Here is a 12,051-nt window from a genome sequence, read left to right as displayed (position 1 = left end):
GTCCTTTTAAAGTATAATTTTATATATTGTAAAATATTTTAAATATATAGATAAAATATGGAGATAACACAGTAAATGCCTGTGTGCTACATTATATCTTATTTTCTTCATGCTTATTTTAAATAAATAAAATAGTACAGAGGCCCTTGTATTGTCTCTTCTAAATCCCATTCCCCTTCCTCTTTTACTAGAGATAACTACTTTTGTTAATTAATTTTTCATTTCCACACACGCCTTTATACTTTTATCTGCTAAATACCTATCAATATTATATGCATTGATTTGGAGGTCTTTAAACATTATGTAACAAGATTCATACTAAATGTATTATATTGTAACTTGGCTTTTCATTTCAGTGTTATTTCTAGATTTATCTGTGTTGATACATGTATGGTATAAAGTATTCCACTGATGACTATACCATCAATGGTGACTTGTCTTTTCCTGTCAGTGTTGTTTCTAGATTTATCTGTTTTGATATATGTATCTGTAAAGTATTCCATTGATGACTATACTATAATTTTACATTCTCCTGTTGATGGAGAGTTTGGATATTTCCAATTTTTTCCAAGACTGTCAGTCCTGCTATGGACTTTTTTTGGTTCCTCTTGTGGCATAGAAGCAAAAGTTTCTCTAGTATATATACCAAGAAATGGAATTGTCAAGTTGTTAAGTTATAAGCATTTTCAGCCATACTAGATTTTGCCAAGTTAATCTCCAAAATAGTGGTACCCAATATACATTCCAGCCAGCAGTGAAGTAGAGTTCCCATGTCTCTACCACTTTGTCAGAACTGTATATTGTCAAATTAAAAAATTTTGCCAACCTGCTGTGTATGTATGGCATCTCATCTGTTAAATTCGCACTGCCTCGATTACTGAGTATCTTATTTCATATTTAATGTATTGGTCATTTAAGTTTTCTGTAAATTTCTTGTTCATATCCTTTACCCATTTTTTTATTAAGTTATTTGTCTTTTTCTTACCCATTCGTAGGGGTTCTTTACATAATCTGACTCCTGATCTTTTGTTGCAGTATCTTTTCCTGACATACAACTTTATATCTTATTTGTGATGCCTCTCGTTGAGCAAAAACTTTAATTTTAATATAGTAAACTATATTTTTCTGTTAATGAATTTGTGTCTTACTTTAAAAATTCTTGTTATCTGGACATACTCAATTTAATAATGCATTAGAAACAATACTGTGGTAGAACATTCCCATTCTTAGAAACTATATACTGAAGTTTTAGGAATAAGAGGACATGATCCATATAAGTTACCTTCTGTGGTTCTTTTTTGTTTGTGTGTGGAAAAAGAAAGATAATGTGTAAGTGATAAAGCAATTAGGATAGAATTTTACAGGTAATTTTACAGAATTTTACATGATGACATTTTTTCCCTTTAATTTGTTGTTTATAATAGTATTATTTCAGTTTTTCCCTAAAAAATAAGTATTTGTAGTCTCTGGTAATATCTGCATAGATATGGCAATACTATTTTCATAATATAGAATAGAAAGTCCAGAAATAGATACTAGGATGAGGAAAATCTAGGACAAAGATATATTCTAAGGGAGGAGGAGAGCTTCTTAACCAAGACTAGAACCCCAGGAGTTAAAAAGAATACATTTTTTTGACTACATAAAAAATTTGCATAGCAGAATATTATTAAAAATGTCAGTAAATTTAGGAAAATTATTTCTGACACACAGGATAGACATTTAATGTTTATGATGAACAGAGCACTCATAGATTATCAGGTAGGGAGCAAACAACAGAATAGAAAAATGGACATGGGGTTTGGAAAGACAACCACAGCAGAGATAATCTCAATGGTATAAATATATGCAAAAAGAGACTCAAACTCACTAGTAATTAGCAAAATGACAGGGAGATTTCATACCCAACAGATGGAGAAATTAGAGTGATAAAGTATCTTGCAGGCAGAGATGCATTAATTACTACCATGTATTTGGAAAACAATCTAGTAGCATATATTAAAATGTTGGCTCTCCTAGAAATTTATCCCATAAAAATACAAGCACCAGTTAGTGTGTGTACAAAGATGTTCAGTACTACCTTTGTTGTAGTCATAGAAGATTGAAACAGAGAGAATATGAATACCCTTCTCTAGAGAATGTTTAAATAAATCCACACCACAGTATATGATGAGTCATTAAGCACCCCCCCAAAAAAAATCTATTAACACAAAGATGCAAAAGAGTATGGTAATATTTCATTTTTTTGGAAATCAAATAAAAGTCTTTATAACTGTGTACATATATGATACATATAGGTGGATAAAATATGCAAAGGTATACTGTGCTAAAGTGGTTTATGGAGATGGGATGAGATGGGTAAAGAGATGATTCAAAAGGAAAAGGGGGGAAAACATGTTAAACGAAAAGTTTTGATGGATTTAAATACATTTCTCCAAAGAAGATATGCAGATTGGCAAAGAACATGGAAACATGGTCAATATTACTAATTATTAGGGGAATGCAAGTAAAAACGACAGTAAGATAGCACCTCATATGCATTAGGATGGCTATTATAAACAACAACAGAAAATCACAGGTATTGGCAAAGATATAGAGAAATTGGAACCCTCGTGTGCTACTGGTGGGAATGTAAAATGGTGCAACCACTATGGAAAACAGTATGGTGCTTCCTCTAAAAATTAAAAATAGAATTACCATATGATCCAACAGTTTTGCTTCTGATTATGTACACAGAAGAATTGAAAGCAGAGTCTCATGTTCATAACAGCATTATTCAGCTGACAAAAAGTGTCTTATCAATTCATCCACTGATAGACAGTTAAGGAGCAATTTAACTGTATGAATGGTTAAACAGAATTTATATAAATACAGTAGAATTTTATCCAGCCTTTAAAAGGAAGAAAATTCTGGTACACACTACAGTGTAGGTGAACCTTGAGGACATTATGCTAAGTGAAATAAGGAGTCACAAGAAGGTAATGTATGGTTCTGTTTGTATGAGGTACCAGAGTGGGTACAGAGTTTCAGTTTTGCAAGATGAAGAGTTCTGGAAATCAGTTGCACACCAGTGTGTCCTTTGCACCACAGAACTGCATACTTAAAAATGGTTAAGCTGGAAAGTGTTGGGTGTTTACTATAATTTTTTTTTAAGTATTGATAACATCACATTTGTGCAGTGAAGTAAATTATTCAAATTAGTGTAATTACAGTAAGAAATTAGTTTAAAAACATACAGCCAGTTTAACACTTAAATAATTTGTAATTGATGGGGCACATTTTCGGACATAAGACCAAGAATTCAGATTAAAACTGTAACTTCTTACTTTTTTGTAAGAATCCTAGGATTCCTTCTAGAAAATTAGAATCTGAATAAAGCAACCCAAGTCGTGTTTTTCTTACACACATTCATGAATAACTCACCTATAATGATGAGAGTGTAGTTACATTAAACAAAAATTTGACCTTTTTTCTGTAAAATAGCCTTTTTAAGTTTGTTTGTTTTCATCCTGTCATTTCTTTTTAAGAGAAATACCAGTAGACAGACAAAGCCACTCAAAGTTCAAGTTATGCATTCGTCTATTGTTGCACATCAGAATTTTGGTTTGAAACTTTTGTCTTGGCTGGGAAGTATTATTGGATATTCAGGTAGGTCCATAAAACCTTTTACAAATTGACTTAAAAATGAGTTCATATGCTCTAGCAAAACTATTTTGGAAAAGTAACAAATGGAATCAGGTGTTCTGGTTTTCTTTTTTTTTCTTTGCTTTAGTTTCATGGTTTAAAATACCATCTCAGAATATCTTTATATACATAAAAAAATATTTCCCAAATTTTGATCTATGGGATCTTTTTCATATACATACATTTATGTATTTTCATACATAAATAAAAGATATTTATTTATCTTCAAATAAATAAAGGGAACAGTGGATTAAATAATTATAAATGATTTTAATATGCTAATGAATCTAAATCTTACCAACTTTATAAAAGAACCTATTTTTAATGGAGCATCCTGTGGAATTCTTTCCCACAAAGCAAGCTAGAAAAAGCTACTGTAAATAGAACCTAAATGGTTAATTGTTTAAAGGATATCTTTGTTTTGATTTCTACAATTTGTGTTTACTGATACTTTGCAACCCTGAAAATATGCAAATTTGAAGTTACTGTGTATTTGGGTTTTTGTTTTTCCACAATCTACAGATTAGATAATCTTTTAAAAGTACTGGTAATAATTAAGAGCCTTCATGTCCAATGCCAAAAATACAAGTTTGTTGTGTAACATTGAAGAATAAACTAGGACTACATCTAAGCTGTCTGTCGTACATTTCTGCAGGCAAGGGATGTGCTTTGAATAGATATTACAATGTTTGCTATAAAAAAAATTTCTAAAACATTTGTATTAAGAAGCTATTAGAAAGAGTATTGCCAACTGTGAACTGACAGGTGAAAATCGGGAGGTGTGGAAATTTAGTAGAACATGTTTGCTTGCCTTTTAAATGTCTTTCCAATTAGTTTTCTTAACCTTTTTTAACTTTGCTGTTTTCCATTGGGTATCTATCTGAATGCCAAGTACTGTGCTACAGAATTAATAAATAGTGTCATGGAAACAGTTTTCTGCTAAAAATTTTCTTTGAGAAAATTTATCATCAACAATTTAAAGACCTTATCATCTATTATTTAATATGTATATAAAATTTTCTCTGTAGCCTTCTAAAAAATTTGTTTGGTAGCTCTTATAATTAAATTTTAAAAGAAGTTTCAGATTATTTTGCATGATTGTAGATGACTAAAAACAGTGATTTTAAATATAAAATATGAAACTGGAAGGTATTAAAGTTCTAGTTTTGTTAATGCTTACATTAATATTTGAAGGGTTTTTTTTTTAGTTTAGCATTTAGAATATGTAGGAATTTGCCTTCCAAAGCCTCTCATATAGTGGGTATACATAAGTATATATTTTTGTTTAATGAAGAACATTTTGCATAATAACAATAAAATGGACTGGTATATATAAAGTACAGAGCATGTATTCTTTTAAATGGTAGCATAATTTCATATTATACCTATCTTCTGTTATCATAGGATATATAATTTTACTAATATATACTTTTTTTAACTAATATATAATTTTACTAATACCTGGTTTAATTAGCATAGATGCTTAGAAAACTATGTTTACTTCAGTGGCTTTTGGATTCTTTGTTTAAATTGTTTAAGCATAAAAGATCATTGCCATTCTGATAGACAAATGTTTTGGTATTCTGGAATAAAAATTGGTATATAATGCAAGATTTGGAATTTTTCTCCATTTTGTGAAAATGTTAATAAAATAGTTAATATAGTTACTTTTTCTGAATAAATTTGACCTTTTATTTTTTATTTTTATTTTTTTTAAAATTTGACCTTTTAAAGACAAGTAAAAACTCTATAGTAAGTCCGTTTGAACATTTTTACTAATATGTTATTTTAATATTTGAAGTTAACTATTTCTTGACTATTTTTCTTTCTGTTTTAAGATGGCCTTCGCCGAATTTTATGTCAGGTTGGTTTACAAGAAGGGCCAGATGGTGAAAACTCTTCTCTAGTGGATAGATTGATGCTTAGTGATTCCAAATTGTGGAAAGGTAAGTATCTTAACTACTGTAAGGTATAGGGGAACTTTCATAGGTAACTGGGATATTTAAGTTTCTTTTTCATTTGAGGAAATATTTAATAAATATGTTTATGGTTTTTAGAATTAGCTCATGCAGTCTTATTCTTTGGGGAGAAAACAGATTTGAGGATCCATGACTCAAATAACCTTTGTTTTGTTGGAAGAATACATTTAGAAAAACTGATTTTTAAAGAACAGGTTTCACATGTTTTAAGGAATACATGTAGAGTTTTGCGCTTGAGACTTAAAAATACAATTGATCATATGAAAACTTTGAAAATGTAATTTTTGGCTTGTTTGGTATATCATCATGTTACATCTGCTCTTTTTGTAAAAGGTGCTAGGAGTGTGTATCATCAGTTGTTCATGAGCAGTCTACTTATGGATTTGAAATACAAGAAACTGTTTGCTGTTCGATTTGCAAAGGTAAGTAGTTTCTCACTTTTGAAGAGTAATAAAATAGATTATATACAGAATAGCTGTAGTCCATAATTATATCCAGCATTTGTAAAATTAATAGCTAATAGCAATGTGTCATTATGTTCATTTTAAATTCTAAGAAACTTCATAAATTATCTTTTTAGCTTTTATCAATAGAATAAAAGTCTAGCCGTGAGGTTTTTCATGTTTATAACCTGCCATGATAATATGAATATCCATCTATACAGTGTCTATGACATGAAGTGATAAATGGAAACTTTAAACCTATGCCATTCTGAATTATGATATTATTCCTATTAAATTTTGTGTAGGAAAAGATAATCTTAGTTGAAACGACGTGTGTATATGGATGTGATTTAAAAATCATGAACTCTAGTTTGTTGATATCATTGAATTATGTTCTTCTCCCTTAAGCTAACTGCTTTGTTATTTTTATTCACCTGAATTAGGGATTATTAACAAAGGAAACATATAAGAATCATTTGAGGAGCTCTTTCAAAATATACATGTTTGTGTTTTCCACTCTCAAACCTGCTGAAGAGAATTAACCAAGAATAGGGTCCAATCATGTGTACTTTGAAAGAGCCATCAGGTGACTATGATAGGCATCCAGAAGTAATGAAAGTCTGATATCATCAGAGACAGTGTAAAGCTACTGTGATTTAGCTCCACCTGAGTTCAATGACAGCCCAGGATTTTAATAGCTGTTACTCCTATTTGAGCTCATAAACTGCCATTGTGCTCTAGAAGATTGAATAGTGCATCAGTGTTTTTACAGATTAGTATGTTGGTAGTTGGTAGAAATCATTCCAGTTTTTCTCATAGCACATCTTATTGACTCCTCCAGCACTGATTTTTCATTATAATCCTTAAACATTTGGTCATTGTGGATTAGAGGTGAATCTCCCCCTTGTTGTTTAGAATTACCAGCAGTTGCAGAGAGATTTTATGGAGGATGATCACGAGCGAGCAGTGTCCGTGACTGCTCTGTCTGTCCAGTTCTTCACCGCACCTACTCTGGTGAGTAGTGCTTGCCTCTTCTTTGTCACTGATAGCTGGCACTCCTTGCCTTTTTTTGCCTTCTTAATAGAACTATGAGCGTTTGCAGAGTGATTATGTGACAGATGACCACGACAGAGAGTTTTCAATCGCAGACTTCTCGGTTCAGATTTTCACAGTCCCTTCACTTGTAAGTACTAAAAGACGAAGAAGAACTTTCTTGTTTTCCACTAGAAGGAGTAAAGCCTTAAAATAATAGAGAACTGAGATCTGTATATTTCTGAATAGAAAAATATTTTATTAATGGGTGATAGGACTTCAGATGCCTTGTATACCAGAAGATATAACTTTGAATGTGTAATCTGGAGGGGGAAAGTTATTTGAACTCAATCTGTACTTTCTCATAGTACTTCCTTGAGGTTTTGAACTGACAAGTTAATTAAACTCATTGGTTTAACAAGTTTATCCATTAGAAACAGCATATTGTGCAAATTCCTTGACTGTCCAGTGGTTAGAACTCAGTGCTTTTGCCGGCTCCTGGGTTCAGTCCCTGGTTGGGGAACTAGAATCTCACAAACGACGCAGTGTGGCCAAAAAAGAAAGACAAGAAGGAAGAAACAGCCCATTGTATATAATCTCACATTTTGAAAAGCCTCCTTTTCCACCCTAAGGGAAGGGATTACTAAGGCAATTGAATCATGATGATTCGGTTATCTTGTACTAAGTTTCACTAGTTGTTCCAGCAGGCATCCTTGTGTTTTCATAATATTGAATAATTAATATTTAACTCATTTAACAAAACTTTGAACACCTATTATTTATTTAGTTCTGTGCTTTGGGAATGAAACGATGAACAAAAACAGACATAGTCTTTGCCCTCATGAAACTTACTGTAGAGGGAAAGACACATAAGTGGTTAATTAAAGCTATAATAAAAACTCTGAAGAATTTGGTTGTTTTGAGAGAATAGTAAAAAGATCTGACCTTTTTCCAGTTTGGAAGAGGATTCTGTGTAGCTTTATGCAGGCTCATGAAGAAAAATCTATTCAGAGGAACCAGCACTTGAGAAAACCCTGAAGTAGGTACATTCCTATAAAGGGAATAGAAGGAAAGAAGTGCAGTCGAACATCCTTGAACATGGAATAAAATGAGACCAGAAACATAGGCAAGGACCTAACTGTATGGAGTTAAGAGTATGCTGCTGCTGCTGCTGCTAAGTCGCTTCAGTCGTGTCTGACTCTGTGTGACCCCATAGACGGCAGCCTACCAGGCTCCGCCATCCCTGGGATTCTCCAGGCAAGAATACTGGAGTGGGGTGCCATTGCCTTCTCTGTAAGAGTATGCTACACTTATTTTATTAATAAGGTGTCTGTTCCAGCTTCTTTTTTTAATGATTGTTTTTTCCTCAGATACTTTTATATTCAAAGGTGTATTCTAACACAGCTGAAGCTATCTGAAGTCTATTTACCCACTAATGAGATATTTTGGTCCAAATTAAGGATTTTTATTTTTATCTTAAGAGCATTGGAAGGCATTGAAGAGTTTGAAGTGGCACTTACATCATCACATTTGTGATTTTTAAAAGATGAAGCTTTTCGTAATTTGGAGAACAAATTTGCTGTGGCAGTAGTGGTTGTGGGGAGCCTGTTAGGGATTGTGGCAAAGGGTATAGAAGTTGTGAGAGAGATGTAAGTAGTGAAATCTACTAAACAACCACACTTTGGGTTTCAGGGATATTGGGTTTGGTGAGTCGTTGATTATTGGGTTTGAGGGGAAAACGTGAAGGTGATTCTTGGGTTTTTGATTGTAACCAAGTAGATTTCTCTGCCAGTTGCATAGGAAGTTTTGGAGAATGAGTAGAACTTGTAAAGAGGGCAAGTATTGCTTTCAGTTTAGTCAGCAGTAAGTTTGAGAAGCTTCTGAGACAGTCCCATGTGTAATCAAACCTGCATTTCTCCCTCATTGATCCTTTTGTCCATTTCCATGCCAGTGCTCAGTTTGAATAATTTTAGCTTAATATTCCATTTTAATATTTTATTGAGCTCTAGATCTCCTTTTATTATTCTTTCCAAGAAATTTCTTGGGACTTCCGCATGGTTCAGTGGCAAAGACTTTGTGTGCCGCCCCCCCAACTACCACCAATACGGGGGACCCGGGTTCAGTCTGCTTGGGGAACTAGACCCCACACGCAGCAACTAAAGAGCCCATGTGCTGCAACTAAACCCTGATGCAAGTAAATATAAGAACTGAGCTAAAAAAAGAAAAAAATTTTTCTTAATTATTTTAGGCCTTTTTTTTTTTAAGGACTAAAATCATTTTGTCAATTTCAAAAAACAAAGACACATATTAGGGTTTTTGACTAAAAACCTACTGGCTCAGTGTTAAAGAATCCTCTTGGCAGCACAGGAGATGCAAGTTCAGTCCCTGGGTCGGGAAGATCCACTGGAGAAGGAAATGGTAACCCACTCCAGTATTCTTGCCTGGAAAATCCTGTGGACAGAAGAACCTGGTGGGCTATAGCCCATGGGGTCTTAAAAGAGTCAGACATAACTTGATGACTAAACAGCAACAAACAGAAATAAATGTCAGTTTCAAAAACATGTTAGAATTTTTGACTGAAAAAATGTTTTAATTATAGATAATTTGGGAAGAACTGATATTTTTGCAATATTGAATATCCCCATCTAGGAACATAATTTGTCCTAAAAGTGTTTTATGTTTTGTATTTTAGACACTATTATAAATTACTCACAGTTTTAATCTCATTATGGATAATATATTAAGAACTACTGATTTTTATATATCCATCTTGTATCTATCTGGTTTTCTTATTAACATTTTCTCTAATATTTTGTGTTAATTCCTTAGAATTTCTAGTAATCTGCATATAATAATTTTTGTTTTTTTCTAATATTTCAATTTTTTATGTTTGCTTCTTACCTGACTCCTTTAGCTAGAAACGCTAGAAAAATAACATGTATTTGTAATTCAGAGCATATTTATTTAGAATTTTTATTAACTAGGCATTGTTTGAGGCTCTGGAGATAAGTAGAGCAATAAACAAAAAAGACAAAAGACCTTGTTCCCATGGAATTTACAATCTTAACTAAGAGATACATGTATGTAATACTACTTATAAATAAAGGTCATTGAGAAGTGCTATAAAGTAGGAAAGCAGATTAAAAGGTTAGAGAGTGACAGTGAAAGGGTCATATTTTATACAAGGTTTTCCAAAAAAAGCCTCTTGGAGAGATGGTGTTTGAACAGAGACATGAGGGAGTAAGTGATGTGCCTAGCTGGTGGAAGAGTCTCCTCAGCAGAGAAAAATAGCAAATGCAAAGTTCTGAGGTGAATGTGCACTTGACATTTTAGAAGAAAAAACCCAAATCAGGCCAGTGTTGCTAGAGTGACTGAGGAGGAGAATGATCCGTGAGGTCATTGAGTTTGGGGATGGGGTGTGATGGGAGTAGATAGTCCCAGACCTTGAAGGCCATTGTAATACAACTCCTTCTGTCTTTTATCTAAAGGAAATAGAAAAAGGGAAATAGTAAAGAACACAAATTAACAAAACAAAATGTACAAAAAGTTTTTCTTTGAGGATAAGAAAAGCAAAACTGGTGGGAGATAGATCTCTAGAAAGTCTAATAAGAAAAATAGAAAAAATTTTAATTTAAAAAGGATTGCAAAAAGCTACAAATCTTATAGATTTCAAATAGAAAATAGGCAACATTAGGATCCAGTTAATATAATTGGAAATCTAGATGAGATAAACAGATCCCTAAGAAAAAAACACCGGTTATTACAAGAGAAACAAGAAATAGAAATTTTAATTAATATAAAAATCTGCTCACAAGGAAGTCCCCAGGCCCAAAGGCTATACTGGGAAATTTTTCCAAATATTTAAGAAAAAAATAATACCTGTCTTATATAACTTTTCCTAGAAAACAGAGAAAGAATATACTTGACAATTTAATGACATCCTCTGTAATCTTATTACCAAAACTGAGATTGAATTGCAGACAGAATCAAGCAATATGGGAAAAGGATAACGTATCATAACCAAGTTTGTTTTATTTCTTTAAGGCAAGAGTAGTATACCATTTGAAAACAAAATCAGCTTGCATAAAAGAGCTTATTAACAGACAAAAAGGAGGAAAATTGATCATATCAGATGCTTATCCAGAATTCATGATTTAAAACAAATTAATAAAACCTCATTGCAAATGAAATAGGAATAAAAGAATTTCTTTAATGGGATAAAGTACCTAAAAGCAAAACAAAAAGTAAAAATTGAACGCAAACAGTGTACTTGATGGCAAGATAGTAAAAGCTTGTCCCCTGAGACTAGAAGTTTTTCCTAAGTCAGTGAAATTGTATATACTCATTTAATTGTCTCAAAATTGACTAATACAGCAAACAAGAAGGAAAATCATTTTACTTGTCAATTCCTCCCCTCCTTCAAACATGAACTATAGTCTTCACTGTCTAGGAAAATTAACATAAATTAATCCTATTGACTTTGAGCTTCTTGGAGCCTAAGTCCTGGCAATGAGATGATGATTTAAGAGTTTTTCAAAGGGATGTTTAACTGTACATTAATAGATTTTCTCCTTATCTGATGACTTTACCACTTAAAACCTCTACATTAGGCATCTTTTCTTCTTTGACATCTTTGTCTTCTTTCAGTTGACAATTTGGAGTTTGGTGATATCCGTTAAAAATTATAATGTATATTACCTTAACCCAGTAATTCACTTCTAGGAAATTATTTTCTGAATCTCCTTGCAGCTGTACACAGTAGATAATTGTTGCAGTATCTTTTGTGATAAATAGCATAAGATTGGGAAAACCCAAATGCTCACCAGTAAAGGACCTGGCTAATAAAGTATGATAGAAGAGAATAGTTGTGATAGTTAAAAAGAATGAGAGAATTTATGTTAATTGGTATGGAA

The 12,051-nt window shown here is 32.4% G+C and overlaps 1 protein-coding gene across 3 annotated transcripts in view; it reads left to right on the top strand.

Moving 5' to 3' along the window:
- UBR2 (ubiquitin protein ligase E3 component n-recognin 2) overlaps positions 1-12,051 on the top strand; it is a 103,823-nt gene that overhangs the window by 41,688 nt on the left and 50,084 nt on the right. For all 3 annotated transcript variants that reach the window (XM_052647838.1, XM_052647839.1, XM_052647837.1), the window contains 4 exons: positions 3,528-3,648; positions 5,523-5,630; positions 5,997-6,085; positions 7,191-7,289. In XM_052647838.1, the coding sequence (XP_052503798.1) occupies positions 3,528-3,648; positions 5,523-5,630; positions 5,997-6,085; positions 7,191-7,289 (417 nt within the window). The remainder of the gene's footprint in view (positions 1-3,527; positions 3,649-5,522; positions 5,631-5,996; positions 6,086-7,190; positions 7,290-12,051) is intronic.

This window comes from Budorcas taxicolor, chromosome 11, assembly GCF_023091745.1.
Source record: "Budorcas taxicolor isolate Tak-1 chromosome 11, Takin1.1, whole genome shotgun sequence".
Classification (NCBI taxonomy): Eukaryota; Metazoa; Chordata; class Mammalia; order Artiodactyla; family Bovidae; genus Budorcas; species Budorcas taxicolor.
This window is presented reverse-complemented; position numbering and strand designations above follow the sequence as displayed.